General features: G+C 41.8%; 1 protein-coding gene across 1 annotated transcript in view; it reads right to left on the bottom strand.

Annotated features, from left to right (window-relative positions):
- The window catches only part of MAST3 (microtubule associated serine/threonine kinase 3), a 234,959-nt gene extending 215,073 nt beyond the window's left edge, over positions 1 to 19,886 (bottom strand). Inside the window, exons 1-2 of the mRNA XM_075342574.1 lie at positions 19,789 to 19,886; positions 4,352 to 4,441 (exon numbers count right to left, since the gene is read on the bottom strand). Coding sequence (XP_075198689.1) covers positions 4,352 to 4,441; positions 19,789 to 19,835 — 137 coding nt within the window. The 5' untranslated portion in view covers positions 19,836 to 19,886. The remainder of the gene's footprint in view (positions 1 to 4,351; positions 4,442 to 19,788) is intronic.
- Positions 19,887 to 20,507: the final 621 nt, after the last annotated feature.

Raw genomic sequence — 20,507 nt, 5'->3', positions numbered from 1 at the left:
AGCCGTTTGTTTTACCGGAGACTCTGCATTATTCATTGGCTGAGTGAGTACCACTGTGCCGTGCGGCACCACTCTGCCCCCGCGACCCTGCACCTCACCAGGCCCCGTAACCCGCCTGCCATCCCTAATCCTCACCGGGGCCCCGGGACAACCAACCCCCCTACCCACGGAGGGGAGAAACAACATCCAAGCTGCTCCCTGTCATCGCTCCCGGGATCCCCGTCCAGAGCAGCGGTGGTGTCACAACCTCACCACAACCGTGGGTGGCGTCACGGACAATATCCCCAAACCACACCACCCCCCTTTCACTCACAGGCGAGGAACGCCGCTCGAGTCCCCGGGATCCGGCCCACAGCTCGAGCCACCACCGAGCAGCAGCAGTAGCAGCCGGACCCGAGCAGTGGGTGAGCGCAGCGTCCCATCCTCCACCCGCGACACTTGCTCACACTATCATGTATCATTAGTGCTCGCTCACACCACCGTATATAATTAGGGCTCGCTCACACCACCGCATATCGCATCGCTGTATACTTACCCAGCGATACAGTCCCCGGCACTGAAGTCCCAAGCGCTGTCCCCGTTTCCAGCTCCACAGGGCACTGAATATTCAGTGAGTATAATGAGCTGCGGTCAGGAGCCGGAGGCAGCAGAGCCGAAGAAAACAGGTAAATATGGAAAATCTTTTTATTTCACAGACCCGTGTTTTCTCCGGTACCTGTCACACGTATGCAAACATGGATGTCACACATGTGACACACGTATGACCATAACCATGGATGTGACTGATACCTGATTAAACATGGACGTCTGAAACCGGCCTTAGATAAAGTTGGTTTCGGACCCAGACTTGACCTGAACCCCAGTGGAAGTCACTAATTGGTTATTTCGGTTCTCCGCCCACATGCGACCAGCCATAAACAGCCCCCTTAAGGGGGTGGATGGGCAGAGTTTTCCATTTTTTATTTTGGGTGCACACTACATGTGATCACGCTGTTGTTACCCCCAGTGTGAGCCGTTCAAACATTGCAAGCGTCTCACACTGGGCCGAGCACCGAGCATACCTGAGCACAGCAATGCTCGCACAAGTGGTTTTCATACATAAATCACCCGAACTCTGTGTTTTTGTAAAGTCTGTGTTTGGTACGAACACAGAACACCGAACCTCTGGTTTGCTCATCTTTATGGATGAGTGCTATCTCATGTTTTGTCACTAGCTCTCACCCTAATGTTATACATTGGAGCAGTGCCATCAGCGTTATTTTTCTCAAGCCAATTTGGCATGAGAAAAAAAAAATCTGAATGCTGCGATAGGCATACAAGTCTATGGGTGCGTGTGAAACATTGGACTGCACTCAAACATTGGACTGCACTCAGATATCATCAGTCCGAGATACACATAGACAGGTTAGTTTTAGGCCTTATTCACACCCATGATATAAATGAATATCACATGGATGCAACACAGATAGCATTCTTGTGCCTGCCCAATTTTTCCTGGACCTATTCATTACAAAATAAGTACATGTGAAAAGACCTATGGACTATAATGTGTACTGCAGGGTTTAACAATGCACAGCACATGGATGAACGGACATGTAAATCAAGCCTAAACTTGCATTTACATTGGCAAACCATGGTCGTTTGGTAGCCTATCTAGACAGGTCAATGGCACTTCTATGAGAAAAGAATGATCGTTAAAACAATTGCTCTGTGTGCATAGAATATCATGGTTCTCGGCAGCACATGTCCTGTTTACACAGGACATGTGCTGTCGAGACCAATCATTTTTAAGCAAGCTTAAAAATTATTTCACCACAAGATTGAGCATTTTGCATAAGCCAGTGATTATCGTCTCGTTTACAAATGTCAATAATCTAGAATCAGCAAACATTTGTGTGGGTCTGTGTGCATTTATTACAATGGTGATCGCTGTATGGAGCTCTGAATAAATTCATCTATTTGTGAGTCTCTGTATGTTTTACACTGCCTAAGCTCCAATTAAGCCGACAGGGAATTTCATAACAGTGTAAACAATGGGGGCAGAAAAATATTGGCATTTCGCAAAATGAGTAAGCATGTTCTCTCACACTTTGGGCTTCAGCCTATTTTCGAGATTATTATCATTACTATCATTTTTGTCAAAAACATCAAAATATGGGATTATAATGGGAGATTTTTTTTTTATTTAAATGCAGATCTTTTGGGGCTATATATAATTTACAACTGTATTTCTTTCAAAATTAGTGATTGTTTGGCTTTTTTAGGCCCCCTTGTTTTTTTGTGTATTACTGGCCTCAGAGTGAGTTAACTAAGAATCAGTCAGTGAGCTGGTTCTGACAGGAGTCTGTAAATCTGATGTGCCTTTTTTGAGCCCTAGTCAGAGTCCACTCATCATCAGATTATCAGTTAACTCATTCTGCAGCCAGCAATGTACAGGAAAACAAAGAGCCTGCTTTAGGCTGGAGTCACACTTGTGAGTGACTTGCGCAGGATTCAAGCCACATCACCCATCATGGCCTACCGCTCTTTATTGAAATCCAATTGCATTTTGCCTAAAATACATGCATTTAAATAAAATTTAAAAGCCGCTAAAAGTGTATATATCCTCTTTTAAACGGAGTCTGTCACCAGGTTTTTGCTTTCAATATGAGAGCAGCATGATGGAAGGGCAGAGGTCCTGATTCCAGTGAAGTGTCACTTACTTTCCGTAGTTTTAATAAAATCTCTATTTTATCTGCTGCAGGATCTAGCAGTTCTCTCAATGCTGAGCTTTGTAAAACCCAACACACGCCACTGATTGACGCCTTTCTGTATACACTGTGCATAGGCAGAAAGCAGCTAATCAGTGTTTGCGGCAGGGTTAGGGGTACTTTACACATAGCGAGATCGCTAGCGAGATCGCTGCTGAGTCACGTTTTTTGTGACGCACCAGTGACCTCATTAGCGATCTCGCTGTGTGTGACACTGAGCAGCGATCTGGCCCCTGCTGTGAAATCGCTGCTTGTTACACACTGCTCTGGTTCATTTTTTGGATGTTGCTCTCCCGCTGTGAAGCACACGTCGCTGTGTTTGACAGCGAGAGAGCAACAATCTGAATGTGCAGGGAGCCGGCTTCTGGCAGCCTGCGGTAAGCTGTAACCAATGTAAATATCGGGTAACCAAGCAAAGTGCTTTGCTTGGTTACCTGATATTTACCTTGGTTACTAGCGTCCGACGCTCTCAGGCTGCCAGTGCCGGCTCCCTGCTCCCCGTACACGTAGCCAGAGTACACATCGGGTAAATAAGTAAAGCGGTTTGCTTATTAACCCGATGTGTACTCTGGCTAGGAGTGTAGGGAGCCAACGCTAAGCGGTGTGCGCTGGTAAACAAGGTAAATATTGGGTAACCAAGAGCTTGGTTACCTGATATTTACCTTAGTTACCAAGCGCAGCATCGCTTCCACGTGTCGCTGGGGGCTGGTCACTGGTCGCTGGTGAGATCTGCCTGATTGACAGCTCACCAGCGACCATGTAGCGACGCACCAGCGATCCTGACCAGGTCAGATCGCTGGAGCATCGCTAAAGTGTGACGGTACCCTTATACAGAGATCATGAATATGAAGGACAATATGACACCAGGCTTACTAGTTGTTTAGAAAAAAGAAATTCAGCTTATCGTGTTCAATCAATCTCAAAGGCTCTCTGGAGCATCGGACAAGGTGCTGCCACGCCTAAAGCAAGTTCATGAATGAAGAAAAGGCCAGCTTCCACAGGGAGTTCCTTATTTTTTGCTATTTTTTATTTTTCTTTGGCACAAATAAATAGGCACATAACAGTCAGGACAGAGTCATGACCGACGTCAGCGACGCGTTTCGAGTGACGCAGCACTCTTAATCTTGATTATGACTCAGTCCTGACTGTTATGTGCCTATTTATTTGTGCCAAAGAAAAATAAAAAAATAGCAAAAATAAGGAACTCTCTGTGGAAGCTGTACTTTTCTTCATTCATGGACTTACTAGTTCTTTAATGATAATCTCCTGTTGATAAAATAGGGATTTTAGGAGAAGTACAACAAGCAGCCTAGTAAGTGAAACACCACTGGAATCAGGATCTCTGCTCCAGATTAGGTGGCAAAAACCTGGTGACAGATTCCCTTTAAGCTCATAGAAATCCACCTTATCTACCAGATTGCTCAATTTAAAGTAATTACTACCATACATCTGTAGAAATATATTTAGCTTATACCATTGCACAAAAAAGTGAGGTTGACTGTTTAATCCCCATATTAAGAGAATTGAGAATGTTATAGCAGAAAGGAAAACAGATTTAAGGATACAAATAAGACACTGAGGTACAGCATTGCGCTTCTTACCTCCATGGGTGTAGGGTTTGCAGGGGACTGTTGGGGCTGCAGGGACTACAAGGACTGAGGAGAGTTGGACTTTGGTTGTTTGGAGACAGACTGTAAAGGAAGAGCAAGTTCAGAACTGGGAAGCCCTCAAAAAATGTAACGTTCCAAACCTCACTTACCTTTGTATGGCATCCACCAACGAAAAGTTGTAAAACGATGATACCCCAATACATATGCCATTTCAATGGAAGTTAAAAAATAGTCACATGCTACGAGTGCGGATACTTCCATGTTCTTAGTATAGAAATTATTATTTATAGCAATCTCAAAAAGACACATAAAAAGTGCTCACGTATCCTGAATACTACTCACTAAGACTGATTGTAATCTATGACTCACAGATGAACACATATGCTTGTAGACAAAAAGAGCAGATTGACTCACTCCCAAACACTTGTACTGACAACCATGCCATAATGAAAGCTGAGAAATACAGTTGCCTTAGATCAGTCTTGGGAATAATCATAAAAACTAAAAAAAGACACACAGAGACACATCTTTAACCCCGATACAGGACAAACATGCTTGTAGGCAACACATAGCAAACTATTAGCTGCTATATCATAATGGGAAGATTTATACTAAGGCTATGTGCGCACGTTGCGTACTAGCCCTGCAGATATTTCTGCAGCGATCTGAAGAGCACATGTGCGCTTTAGATCGCTGCAGAAATGTCCGTAGTGAGCGCCGATTCCATGCACTCTGCCTGCAGCTCCTGCCATAGACAGAGCAGGAGCTGCCGGCAAAGCGCAGGAAAGAAGTGACATGTCACTTCTTTTTGCGCAGCGCTTCGGCAGTAGCCGAAGCGCTGCGCTCTTAGACGCCACGTGCGCACGGCCCCTGCACAATCTCCATAGATTGTGCAGGGGACGCTGGACGCATGCAGTTACGCTGCGCTACAAAGCGCAGCGTAACTGCATGTTTTTACGCAACGTGCGCACATAGCCTAATAGTTACAGAAATGGTGATGTCTGCGAAAACCTCAGGAGATTAGTGATCTACTAGCCCAACAGTCAGACAGTGAGTTATGTTGTGTGGTAGTAAAAAGTTAATGGAAGGATGGTCTTCACAACACAAAAGTCATAAAGGGGTTGTCCGGGACTTTAAGATTGATGGCCTATCCTCAGGAGTGGACATTATTCAGCCATAAATGGCATGATCTACTAGCCCAACAGTCAGGCAGTGAGTTATGTTGTGTGGTAGTAAAGAGTTAATAGAAGGATGGTTTTCACAGCACAAAAGTCATAAAGGGGTTGTCCTGGACTTTAACATTGATGGCCTATCCTCAGGAGTGGACATTACTCAGCCATAAGTGGCCTGATCTACTAGTCCAATAGTCAGGCAGTGAGTTATATTGTGTGGTAGTAAAGAGTTAATAGAAGGATGGTTTTCACAGCACAAAAGTCATAAAGGGGTTGTGCTGGACTTTAACATTGATGGCCTATCCTCAGGAGTGGACATTACTCAGCCATAAGTGGCCTGATCTACTAGCCCAACAGTCAGACAGTGAGTTATATTGTGTGGTAGTAAAGAGTTAATGGAAGGATGGTCTTCACAACACAAAAGTCATAAAGGGTTGTCCGGGACTTTAAGATTGATGGCCTATCCTCAGCAGTGGACATTACTCAGCCATAAATGGCCTGATCTACTAGACCAACAGTCAGACAGTGAGTTATGTTGTGTGGTAGTGAAGAGTTAATAAAAGGATGGTTTTAACAGCACAAAAGTCATAAAGGGGTTGTCCGCGACTTTAACATTGATGGCCTATCCTCAGCAGTGGACATTACTCAGCCATAAGTGGCCTGATCTACTAGCCCAATAGTCAGGCAGTGAGTTATATTGTGTGGTAGTAAAGAGTTAATAGAAGGATGGTTTTCACAGCACAAAAGTCATAAAGGGGTTGTGCTGGACTTTAACATTGATGGCCTATCCTCAGGAGTGGACATTACTCAGCCATAAGTGGCCTGATCTACTAGCCCAACAGTCAGACAGTGAGTTATATTGTGTGGTAGTGAAGAGTTAATAAAAGGATGGTTTTCACAGCACAAAAGTCATAAAGGGGTTGTCCGCGACTTTAACATTGATGGCCTATCCTCAGGAGTGGACATTACTCAGCCATAAATGGGCTGATCTACTAGCCCAACAGTCAGGCAGTGAGTTATATTGTGTGGTAGTAAAGAGTTAATAGAAGGATGGTCTTCACAACACAAAAGTCATAAAGGGGTTGTCCGGGACTTTAAGATTGATGGCCTATCCTCAGGAGTGGACATTACTCAGCCATAAATGGCCTGATCTACTAGCCCAACAGTCAGACAGTGAGTTATATTGTGTGGTAGTAAAGAGTTAATGGAAGGATGGTCTTCACAACACAAAAGTCATAAAGGGTTGTCCGGGACTTTAAGATTGATGGCCTATCCTCAGCAGTGGACATTACTCAGCCATAAATGGCCTGATCTACTAGCCCAACAGTCAGACAGTGAGTTATATTGTGTGGTAGTGAAGAGTTAATAAAAGGATGGTTTTCACAGCACAAAAGTCATAAAGGGGTTGTCCGCAACTTTAACATTGATGGCCTATCCTCAGGAGTGGACATTACTCAGCCATAAATGGCCTGATCTACTAGACCAACAGTCAGACAGTGAGTTATGTTGTGTGGTAGTATAGAGTTAATGGAAGGATGGTCTTCACAACACAAAAGTCATAAAGGGGTTGTCCGGGATTTTAACATTGATGGCCTATCCTCAGGATAGACCATGAATTTTTGATTCTTGAGAGTGTGATACCCGGCACCCCCTCCAATCAGCTATTCCCATTGCCGCCACTGGCCGAAACTTCGGAGCTGCACACCTCAGTCAACAGAATAGCGTCAGTGGCCAGATACTACACATCTGCCCCCTACTGATTTTAATAGAGGGTGGATATGAAGTACCTAGCCATGGCCACTATACAGGTGATGGAGTCATTGACTCTAGTTAGTATTTGAAAAAATCAGCACCTATGTCTATATATTGAAACATTCATCTATCTTAAAGCAGCTTTTTTTTTTTAAATAAAATCTGTCTATATGTGCTTGTAGTGTGGTGTGAGTGTATCAATATACTCACCTACCACCGGCTTCTCCATGATACACTGCCGTTTCACTCCTCTTCTCAGTGACATCACTATTGTTCAAACTAACCGGCTCACTTTATCCTCTATGCGTGAGCTCGAAATTTCTTTTTGTCAGGGGGCTGGAATGTTTAGATGCAAAATTTACTGATTTTTGGAACTGTTCATAATTCCCTCCATTTTGACTAAAGGCCCAGATCCAGCTGCCAAAACTACCCTGAATCATAATGCTGCCTCCACCATACTACGTTATGGGTATGGTGTTCCTTTGGTCATGTACAGTGTTGGCTTTGCTACAAACTTTATTTATTTTGGCCAAAAAGTTCAACCTTGATCTTATCAGAAATTAAGGCTGCGACCGCACTTTGCGCTCACCTTCTTGCAGTTCTAAACACACGTTTTGTGCTTAATTGATTTGACCAAAGTTGCCTTTTTCAGAAATTTAGCACTGAAAACGCATGCTTATTTACCGCGTTTTAGATGCGTTTTCAGTGCTTTTTACATGCTTTTCCACCTGCGTTTTGACAAATGCGTTTTGTAAATCAAGACACTGCTAAATAAAGGTTAAACAATCAAATATATTGAAAAAAGATTAAAAAAAAAGGATTAAATACATAAGTGCAGAAATTAAAAAGAAAATATAAATATATAATGAAATTTTAGCGGTAATATAGTATTTATTAGAAAAATAGCACTAAATTTAACATTTTCTTTAATTTAATTGTCGGATTATGTGTGTGTGTAAAGGGACATATGAAATCATTAATTTAATGTGCTAAAAGCTTGCGTTTTGTAAGTTCAAAACGCATGTTTTCTGCACAGAAAAAGCAGGTAAAACGCAGGAATTTGTAGGAAACTTGGTTTTTGACATTTCTCATTGACTCCAATGTTAGCAAAACGCACCCAAAATGGCAAAAACAATTGACATGCTGCTTCTTTGAACGCATGTTTTTTTGCCACAAAATATGCAAATTAAACGCAGCGCTTAGAAACGCAAAGTGCGGTCTAGAAAACCCAATTTTCCATAGACTTTGCTGTGAAATCAAAAAGCATGCCTTTTGGCATGAACAAGGTGCTTCTCAAAACGCACCTAAAAAGCACCCAAAACACAGGTGGAAACGCAAAGTGCGGTCACAGCCTAACACAATTTCACACATGCTTTTTGGCAGACTTGACGTATGTTTTGGAAAAACATAAGTAGGTTTTGATGTTTTTTTTGTAAGAAGAGGCTTCTGTCTTGACACCCTACCAAACATGTTGAACATATGAAGAATTAGGGAGATTGTTGTCACATGCAGTAAACAACCAGTATTCACCATAAATTCCTGTAGCTTCTTTAATGTTTCTGTACACCTATTGCCAGAATTCCGGACTGGTCTTTTTGATGACCGTCTGAACTATGGTATATGGTATACATAATACCATAGAATTTTTATTGATTGATAACTTTAAACAATGAAATCCCTTTCCCCTGTTGTATACTGGTTATGGACCAAGGTTTTTGCAGAAAATGTCAGAAAAATCCTACTAGAAAGACGAAACTTTTCTTGGGATTAATCAGAATCACTTTAAAGTATGGCAGCTGTGTACTAACTACTATTTAACATGCGTTTATATGTTTTTTTCTTACTCAAAATTATTTTACTTTGCTTATGAAATAGATTTCTACAGATTACGGTTGACAATAATGGTGGAAAAAATTGTGAAATTGTTCTTCGTATGATTTTTTTTTTTACATGACAAAAATTTGGCATTTTAACAGGGATGTGTGGACGTCTTATATTCACTGTATATACAATACATTGAAAAAGTATTCATACCCTCTGAACCTTTCCACATTACACTGACAAACAAATGCATTTTATTGGGATATTATGTCATATACGAACACCCACAGCCATGATTCAGTCATGGGTACGGGATTGAAAAGCACTAGGTAAGTGTTCTACTTTTTTCATATGTGAGGCCGTATGGCACATTTTATATAAAAATATAGGAGGACTGCCCCAATGAGATTTGCCGTGACGTGGCGATGCAGCTCAAGAAATTGCAATTTTTTGCCCAAAATCCCAAATTTTAATAATAAGTACAGTTTGGAATTTTTAGTGCAGTAGTGCACATTTGGTGCTGGCTATCTGTTTTTTCTTCATTCAATTGGTCGGAGGCTGACTCCCACCTTGCCGTGCACCCCAATTTGAGTTGTATTCCACCCATCTTGATTTTGGCAATTGGTGGCTGTTCACGTTCAGCCATCAAGCTAGGTCCACAGGCTATTTACTTCAAGCAGCATTTGCTTGGGCCTGTCCCGCCCACAGCTATGATTCAGTTATGGGTACGGGATTGAAAAGCACCAGGTAAGTGCAGCTATAAACAGTTCTACTTTTCATATGTGAGGCCACATGGCACATTTTATATAAAAATATTTTAGAGCAGGACTGCCCCAAAGAGATTTGCCGTGATGTGGCGGGATAGCTTAAGAAATTGCAATTTTTTGCCAAAAATCTCAAATTTTAATAATAAGTACAGTTTGGAATTTTTAGTGCTGAAGTGCACATTTAGTGCTGGCTTTCTTGTTTTTTCTTCATTACCAACACTAAGGCTATGTGCGTACGATGCGTACTGGCCCTGCAGAAATTTCTGCAGCGATTTGAACAGCACACGTGCGCTTCAAATCGCTGCAGAAAGAGTCCGTAGTGAAAAAAAAAGCCGATTCCATGCGCTCTAACTGCAGCCCCTTCCATAGATAGAGCAGGAGCTGCAGGCAGAGCGCAGGAAAGAAGTGACATGTCACTTCTTAGAATGCGCGCTTCGGGCAGCAGCCGAAGCGCTGCGCTCTAATACGCCACGTGCGCACGTCTCCTGCATAATCTTCATAGATTATGCTGGGGACGCAGGACGCATGCAGTTACGCTGTGGTGCAGAACGCAGCGTAACTGCATGCAAATACGCAACGTGCGCACATAGCCTAAGTAACAAATATTTGTGAAGTATAAATTAAATGATGGATGGTTTTCTACATGTTTTAAAAAAAAACAAACTGACAATTGTGACAATCCAGAGCTACAATGGAATGGTTTCTATGAAAGCCTATTCATATGTGTGTAAATGGTCCAAGTCACCGTCCAGACCTAAATCCTATTGAGAATCTGTGGTAAGATTTGGAAATTGCAGTTCAGACGCCTTCATCCAATTTCCCTGAGCTAGAGCTGTTTTGCAAAGAAGAATAGGCAAACATTTTAGCCTCTAGATGTGAAAAACTGATAGAGATATATACCCAAAAGATGCAGCTTTAATTGGATCGAAAGGTGGTGCTACAAAGTATTGACACGGGGACTGAATATAAATGCATGTCACAATTTTCCAATTTATATTTTTAAAATATTTAGAAAACTATGTATTATTTCCTTTATTCTTCATAAATACTTGCTACTTTAGTGTTGGTATAACATAAAATCCAAATAAAATAATTTAAGTTTGTTGGTGTAACGTGAAAAAATGTAGAAAAGTTTAGGGAGCATGAATACTTTTTTAGGCACTGTATATATATATATACATATACTGTATATAGTCATTAATTGCAGAGTTTGCTTGATGCCGTTGAATGAAAATATTAGCTTTTTAAGGCCTCATTCAGATGTTAGTTCTTCACGTACATGGTCTATTTGTGTTTTCACAGACAGGACATCTACCAAATAAAGTCTATGTGGCTGTTCACGTGTCTGTTTTTTTGTGCATGAAGTGAAAAACAATGAAGACTCCACATTTTTTATCTGACTCACAGAGAAAAATCACCCACACAAATCTATGGGTCCAAGAAAATCACAAATAGATAAGCACATGTGTGCAACCAATGTGTTATCTATTTCTATCATTGCAATAGTAGAATAGCTACAATCTTTTAAATACATTTTTATGGAAGAAAATCTCTGATGAAACACTGATGGTAAAAACTGAAATACTGATAAAAATAGAATCTAAAACACTGTTGAAAATTGGAACATTTTCTTTACATGCAAGAAAAATCACAAGATATCCAGATGATGCTTTAAGAAGTGCCCCCAAAAATGTTTTTATCTTATTATATTGCAGTCAAAATATAATATGGCACTGTGTACTTACAATTGCTCCATTTTTCATTCTACCCAGTTAATTCTTCTGTTTCCATTAGGTGTATGACATCACAAAATTAAAAACTGACTAGCTAAATCCTTCTAAGTCCTATGTAGAAACAGGAAGTCTATTGCCCCTCATAAGTCACTGCAAAAGTCCCTAGCAGGGGGAGGAAAGAGCAGCTGAGTCAGGAGTTGAAGAAGGGAATGATTCATGCAAGGACAAGAGACTTCCTGTTACTATATAGAGCAGAGAAAAGAGAGGAATTTACTGGGTAGAAAGGCAAAATGAGCAATTGTAAGAAGACAGTGCTATATAATACTATGATTGCAACATATAAAAGGATAAAAACTTTGAAGGCAGTGCTTCTTTAAATGTGCATGCTCCTTCTGTGCTTAAATAGTTTTTTTCTGAGTAGTTCGCTTTCCTTCTACATAGAAAAAAATTTTAAACTTGAATAGTGTACTTTAAAAGTAGCTCTAATGCTGATGTGGCTTGATATACATTTTGAGCTCCACTGGAAGAAAATGGGATTGCCATATTTACATTTACAAATTTTTGCCACAGTGTATCATCATGAACTCATTTTGATGCAAATGATCATGTGTGAACCCTATCTTTGCCCTTATGCACATGATTATATCTATAACATTTTATGAGCCCATACCAAATACTGAGGGCATTTTTTTCACTATCCTCAAAGAAATGAAACCAAGGGTCCATAGCATTTTAGGACCCCATACTCCACTTAGGGTTCCTTCCCACTGCACTGCAGTGTGCATGAAGTCTTAGTTCTAATTCTTCTATATTATTTTGATGTCAAACAGATTCTGGCAACCATTGAGCTTCCGAAATTTTAAGGGGAACCTTTCTACCAATATGTTAGTGCAGTTCTACGGCTTAGCCTTCTAAACTGTATGTTTTATAGCTCCATCTAAAATTCTGTTATACTATATTGGGGCTATATGTAAATGACCTGAGAAGAGTGCAATGGCGCCAGCTGCCATGCTTTACTGCGCATGCGCTAGATGCTACTGGGCCTAACTCAGGACTCCTTTCAGGTAATTTGAATGTTGTCAATGTTTTTCTCAAAATGCAGAAAAAGAGGCAAGTTTAGAATGGTAAACCCAAGCAGTTTAAAGACATGCTAGTGGTTTAGTGCCTTAAAATCTATTGTCAGGTTTGCTTTAAAAGTAGTTAAATGGTTAAAAGCAGTCTTCCAGAGAAATGTACTTCGGCAGTTCTTGTCATGTTAATTATTACATTCAGGCGGCCTCTAATTAGCTGCTTTTCTACCTGCTGCCCAAACACCTCTAGTGCAAGGTTATAAAACACATTCAATCGATTTACTGTTATAGTTGATGGAGTATTCTGTAAATTGTGTGATAGGTTTATACCTGTGCCCCTTTATTTTGAGTATATATTGAGAATCTCATTTGAGAATGATACAGATAAGACTGGAGATAACGTGGAGATTTTAGTCACAAAAGTCGCTTACAACATTTTGATAACTTTTGCTGCCAAATAGCAGCGCAAAACCCAGCGCTTCATAGCAGCACTAAGTGTTTTCGAGGGTACTGCGATGGCAACAAGCATGTCTTAAAAAGTCTAACCATGCTGGATTCTTAGCAAATTGCTTGTCATGGTCATGGTACCCTAAATGTTACAATGCGATGCCATTCACTTGTGTTGTGCTCCAATGTAGCACTGACACCTACCAACCTTTGGCCAGCAACCAGTGTCATGGCCAAAACTGTGGTGTAGATCCAACCTTGGGGCTTGTTCAGATGAGCGTATAATAAAGATGTGTGCTGTCCGAGTAATAAACGGACCTTCCACTGACCAATGGAAATCAATAGGGTTGTTTATAAGAAAAGCTATTACCCTATAGATATTGGGTTAATCAGCAGGTTGCATAGTTAGAAAAGTGCTGATCGTCTTACAGCTCGACTCACTGGTGAAAATTAACCTTATTCCTCCTGAGAGCCATTAGGGCAGAGACGAATGTAAGTCAGAGTGCCGAGGCGTGCTTACAGCGACTGCTCACAGTATAGTGAGTAGTGATTGTAGGGTGGCTATAGTGAGTGGTGACTGTAGGACGGTTATAGTGAGTGGTGACAGTAGGAATGCTATAGTGAGTAGTAACTGTAGGATGGCTATAGTGAACAATTACTGTAGGACAGCTATAGTGAGCGGTGACTGTAGGACGGTTATAGTGAGCGGTGAGTATAGGATGGCTATAGTGAGCGGTGAGTGTAGGATGGATATAGTGAGCGGTGACTGCAGAACGGCTATAGTGAGCGGTGAGTGTAGGACGGCTATAGTGAGCAGTGAGTGTAGGACGGCTATAGTGAGCAGTGAGTGTAGGACGTCTATAGTGAGCAGTGAGTGTAGGATGTCTATAGTGAACAATTACTGTAGGACAGCTATAGTGAGCGGTGACTGTAGGATGGTTATAGTGAGCGGTGAGTGTAGGATGGCTATAGTGAGCGGTGAGTGTAGGATGGCTATAGTGAGCGGTGACTGTAGGACGGCTATAGTAGGTGGTGACTGTAGGACGGCTATAGTGAGCGGTGAGTGTAGGATGGCTATAGTGAGCGGTGACTGCAGAACGGCTATAGTGAGCGGTGAGTGTAGGACGGCTATAGTGAGCAGTGAGTGTAGGATGGCTATAGTGAGCGGTGACTGCAGAACGGCTATAGTGAGCGGTGAGTGTAGGACGGCTATAGTGAGTAGTAACTGTAGGATGGCTATAGTGAACAATTACTGTAGGACAGCTATAGTGAGCGGTGACTGTAGGACGGTTATAGTGAGCGGTGAGTGTAGGATGGCTATAGTGAGCGGTGACTGCAGAACGGCTATAGTGAGCGGTGAGTGTAGGACGGCTATAGTGAGCAGTGAGTGTAGGATGGCTATAGTGAGCGGTGACTGCAGAACGGCTATAGTGAGCGGTGAGTGTAGGACGGCTATAGTGAGTAGTAACTGTAGGATGGCTATAGTGAACAATTACTGTAGGACAGCTATAGTGAGCGGTGACTGTAGGACGGTTATAGTGAGCGGTGAGTGTAGGATGGCTATAGTGAGCGGTGACTGCAGAACGGCTATAGTGAGCGGTGAGTGTAGGACGGCTATAGTGAGTAGTAACTGTAGGATGGCTATAGTGAACAATTATTGTAGGACAGCTATAGTGAGCGGTGACTGTAGGACGGTTATAGTGAGCGGTGAGTGTAGGATGGCTATAGTGAGCGGTGACTGCAGAACGGCTATAGTGAGCGGTGAGTGTAGGATGGCTATAGTGAGCGGTGAGTGTAGGATGGCTATAGTGAGCGGTGACTGCAGAACGGCTATAGTGAGCGGTGAGTGTAGGATGGCTATAGTGAGCAGTGAGTGTAGGACGGCTATAGTGAGCAGTGAGTGTAGGACGTCTATAGTGAGCAGTGAGTGTAGGATGTCTATAGTGAGCGGTGACTGTAGGACGGTTATAGTGAGCGGTGACTGTAGGATGGCTATAGTGAGTGGTGACTGTAGGACGGTTATAGTGACCGGTGACTGTAGGATGGCTATAGTGAGCGGTGACTGTAGGATGGCTATAGTAAGCAGTGTATGTAGGACGGTTATAGTAAGCAGTGTATGTAGGATGGCTATAGTGAGTGGTGACTGTAGGACGGTTATAGTGAGCGGTGAGTGTAGGATGGCTCTAGTGAGTAGTGACGTTTGGACGGCCGGGCATCTTTCTATCACTATTAACCTGCAAATTAACTCTACTGTATATCAGTAGGTTAGTGGCCGATATAACATTTTGATGTATAAAAATTGGATGCCACAAAGACGCAAAATATGGACACGCGGCTGGCACATGAATGACAATATGGATGAGAAGCCACTGACAATTTTTCATACATTCGTCTGACCCCGGCATTAATGTTACTTATTATTGAAAAGCTTTCTTGCTATTCCCGCCATGATCTTCTCAACAAGACTGAAAAAAGAGATCTCATTAAAATTGTCCAAAAAACTGTCCTTTTAGCAAATAGCAACCAAACATAGCTCGGCTTTCCTTTCTGTTACCTGCACTGGTAAAATGAACGCATTGCTGAATTCCTGCTTCTATTTTACACAGTTTGGATACATTTGCACAAATGAACTCTGTGGAAAAGATATGACTGAAGGGAAGGGAAGAAGAATTTGCTCCAGAACTGACTTTCATGACTTGCGCCATATTTACTATGTGCTTTTACTATGTGACCTCCCTGAAAAGCAGAGTGTAAATTAAGACTAGACAGTCCTAAAATATACCCGATTTATCAATTTTACTTGGTATAATCCCCTATGATAAACCAGCGCATTTTAAGACTGCCTAGGCTAAGGCTATGTGCCCACGGGACTATGTACCCGCGGATTTTGCCGCAGTACGCCCATAGGTTTCCCGCAGCTGCTCCCCGGAATCCGTAGCTATACATAGCTGTGGGATTCCAGCGAAATATCTGTGGTTAACCTGTGGAAGTCCCGGCCTCTATCTCCATAGTGGAGAGGCGGGATTTCCGCAGATATTTCCACAGGAATAATTGACATGCAGTTATGTGCGGCTGCAAGACATCCGCAGCATGTTCTGCAGTCGCACATACTGCAGCATGGACACAGCACTCCCCATGTCCCATAGGATAACATGGGGAATGTCTGTACTTGCTAAAACCTGCGGATTTATCTAGAAAATCCAAAAAATCTGCAGGTTTTCCGCAGCAAAATCCGCGGGTACATAGTCTCGTGGGCACATAGCCTTACTTTGCAATGCCTAAGAAATTGGCAGTATTGATAAATCTGCCCCATCATGTTTGAGACAATACATCATTTCTGTAGGAAAGGGTAATTTATCATACAAATGCCAAATTGACAAATTATCCTATCCAAGGAGCTCACTCAATTACTAAACTATAAGATCAGGTGTCATAGCAACAGTGATACGTTTAGCCGAATAACCCCTTAAATAACCTGTGATTGCAAGAGACAAGCAGTGGAACTCCAGGCTTTCTGGAGAGACAGGGTGTGAGATTTGTAAAGGTGGTGTTTGCTTTTCGACTTGGTTATAAATGGAGGGGTGTTTTCCGGCTGGAAGATTCTGTCTCCATGGTAACCCCATCAGTACCACTGCAGTAAGATCCCCTTTCACCGTGAGGTTTCTAAAGGGAGTTAGACAAGGATACCACTCCAATAGCAGAATGATGGCATTATTGTAAGATACTAAAAACAAAATTGTGATGGAATCTCACTCTTATCTTGCGATTAAAAACATACATAAGTGTGTACACTTACACAGGACTCTGTGCACACGAGGGTACAGGTTTGAAATTTCGGCACTGAAAATTCATCTTGTCAGTTAAAATACTATACACAATGTTACACTCATAACTTGACAAATAACAGACATGTCTATACACAATGAAACAGTAACGCAATGATGCTGACCACAGACATCAGGGGCTAAACAAATTTATGGTTGTCATAGTCAAAAGATTTAGTGTATATTTTGTGCAACTGCTCCACCCTACTGAAAATCTATCTGCTTTCCATCAAAATAACACCAAAAATGGCTTAAAATCTGGACATAATTGCTTGAAATAAGGTGGGATCTTGACATCCTATCATAATATAACAACATTTCTGGCATGAATTTTCCATTAGGCTTCCTAAATATTTTTCCTTTAAAGAGGACCTATCATCAGGTTGAAAGTTTACACTTTTTTCTTTTATTCTTGCTGCTCCTCTGAATGTTGGCCTCACAATGTAACAATAATGAAGAACAGCCTAAAGACACATCCCCATAGAGTTGTGTGAGCCACTCCTCCAGAGTTGTGTGAGCCACTGCCCCACATAGTTGTGTGAGCCACCCCTCCACGGATTTGTATGAGCCACACCTCTACAAAGTTGTGTAAGCCACCCCCTACAGAATTGTGCAAGCCATCCCCCTACAGAGTTGTGTGAGCTACTCCCCAGAGTTGTGTGAACCAATCCTCTAGAGTTGTGTAAGCCACCCCCTACAGAGTTGTGTGAGCTACTCCCCAGAGTTGTGTGAGCCAATCCTCTAGAGTTGTGTGAGCCAATCCTCCACAAAGTTGTGTGAGCCACCTCCCACAGAGTTCTGTGAGCCACCCCCTACAGACTTTTGTGAGCCATGCCCCCACAGTAGTGTGAGCCTCCCCACTTTGTAAATATCATAAAGATTATCACTAAATAAAAAAAGCCCATAAACCTGGAACCACAGAGCAGATTTTGAAAAATAAAAAACTGAATATTGAGAGGAGCAGCGGGAATAAAATAAGAGCAAAAACTAGCCACTTTTGACTTGGTGACAGGTCTTCCTTAAACTACTTTACTATATAATTTCCACATTCCACTGTTTCAGATGTTCAAGAGGGTTCCAATCATCGATTGTTTATAAAGCTCCTTATCCAGTGTGCCGTTCTACGGCCTTTTTAAGCACAGTACATGGGAACCAATAAGCAATAAAGTATGATAACACAATTAATGTCTATACCCTCTGAAGTTAAGAGCCAGTCATTATTCTAAAACCATATGTGATTAGTTTGGAGATGTTACAGCAAGGCTGTCCAGATGGAAAGATTAATATTTAGTTTCTGTTTGGTACTATGAGACAGAAGATTGTTGAGAATAGTCTACTAACTGGTTCATATGAGTTTGGTGCCAAGTAGGATTTAGATAGTTCCTGACATTTGCAAATCTACGAAGTTGAAAACTAAACAAATTTTAAATTTATGCTGGTTCTAATGAGAAATTCTGCCAAATTCTGGAAAAACTAGACTCGGGCAAGGAACTCTGGCATCATTAAGCTATTATTGTTAATAACTAACTATCATAGTTGATGTAGCATGACTGACTTCCTTCAACTGAGGATGCATTGTGCAACTCAAAGCCTTCCGATGGAATGCAATGTCTTGTCTTATCTCCTATACCATGTATCAAGATAGAACTTGTAAGTTTACAACTTTCAGAATTCTATACATCCTGTTAGGCCTCTAGAAGCAGTTTATGTTCACAGAACATTTCATAATTTTTAGACTAATTGGGTACATTATAGAGTTGTACTACTTTAAAGGGGTTATCCAGAACAATTTTTTTTACTATGGGCCTAAGAACTCACAGGCATGGAGTTGTTAACTCCCTGCCTGTTCTGCCCAATGCCAATCTTTGCCTGCGATTCTGTGGCTTTTGCTTGTATAAAATCGACAAAGCAGCTGCTTCTCTTCCCTCTGCTCTGTTGAACGGGCATGATTGACAATGTCATGCTGACTGATTGCCGCCTCCCTGCTGCCTAACTTTGGGTAGCCGATTGTCAATCGGCATGACAATGGCAGTCACGCCTTGTTGACAGAGCACATCGGAAGAGGAAAAACTGTTCAGCTGATGTGAAGCAGCAGAATCTCCGGCAGGAGCGCTTCATGACCACTATTAGCCAGCGCTAGATAGAACAGGCAGATAGTTAGCAATTATCTTTCTGTTAGTTCTTAGGCCAAATTAAAAAAGTAAAATAGCCCTGGACAACTCCCTTAATACAATTCCTCTACACAAATTAACATTAATTTTTGTTAGACCCTTGGCATGGACACATGTTACATATACACAGTATAACTCCACAGTGGCCTTGCGTTATTCATCAGCGGTCCCTTCTGTACATTAGTATTTTCGATCGCCTTATCTGGCCACAATGTCTACGGTAGTCTTAAGTGTTCCCTGCTCATCTGTGTACGGCAGGAAAAAAACACTTACTTTGATGTAGTGGCTATGACGTAGTACATGGGACTTCAACCTTACTTCATGGATGCTCAATGTAAATTTAACCATATAATTGCACTCCACTGATTGATAGTACCATTCATTAACATGCGATATCTTAATGTTGTTTACATGCCATCTCTGCCATTCACAAGGAAACATGCTTTTCCACAACAGGTCTTTAATAGGTTTAGGCTATCCGTACATGTTTAATATATCTAGTTATCTATCCACTGATACTACAGGTAGATAGAAGGCTACAGTTGGCTTCAACAGCTGTTTCAGGCATTTCCCAAAATCCCTCCCTAAATACCATGAACCTCTCTGAATCTGTCCATTAATTCAGAGCTCCCAGCCCCCAGGAAAAATTGCAGACATATGCAAATACTCACTCTAATGTCAATGACGGGATTTTCAGTTTGTCTCTCCTGGATTTCATGGTTGTCCACAGATGAATCGTGCTGGAGTGTGTTTCTTTGCTCTCCCTGTCTGTGCTTTCCCTTATGTTATCAGCACAGCCAGAGATAATAAGTGTACTAGGCACAGCTGGCCATTGGGGAGGGAAGGAAGGAGGGAGAAGAGGGAAGGCGGGAGGGAGCTTGTGTGTAAAGACTGAGTAATGCAAATTTACAGAGTGCTCTCTGTATTTGGGTCATCCCATCAATGGCTCTCTTAGCTGGAATAAGATGACCCCCCTTGTGCCGATGCTTTCAAGAAAAGAGACATTTTCATATTAATCAAATATGGATATATAATGACTTATGAGCTTTTTAGATCATAGTATTGAATTGTTTCCCTGAATACCAGTCTTCTTTAAATACAACAGTAACTAGCACAATCAATGGGATTGTTGCTGAGAGGACTTTTTCATTTATTACTTCATGCAGTATATACAGTATCAGATACACAGAGCGAAAAGGGTCCCTATGCAAGAATAATATATGGGTCCTCTGGAGCCCAAAAACTCATCATAATGCACAATTCTTCCTACTTTGGAGTAGAAATGGGCCCCCTAAACTATTGGGCCCCTGTCCGACTCTACAACCTGCACCAATGATATGTTCACCCCTGATATGTACAATATACAGTATGTATAATAATTTATATTTAT

Source organism: Anomaloglossus baeobatrachus, chromosome 1, assembly GCF_048569485.1.
Source record: "Anomaloglossus baeobatrachus isolate aAnoBae1 chromosome 1, aAnoBae1.hap1, whole genome shotgun sequence".
In the NCBI taxonomy this organism is placed as follows: domain Eukaryota; kingdom Metazoa; phylum Chordata; class Amphibia; order Anura; family Aromobatidae; genus Anomaloglossus; species Anomaloglossus baeobatrachus.
The sequence above is the reverse complement of the archived record's forward strand: the minus strand, read 5'-3'. Positions and strand labels throughout refer to the sequence as shown.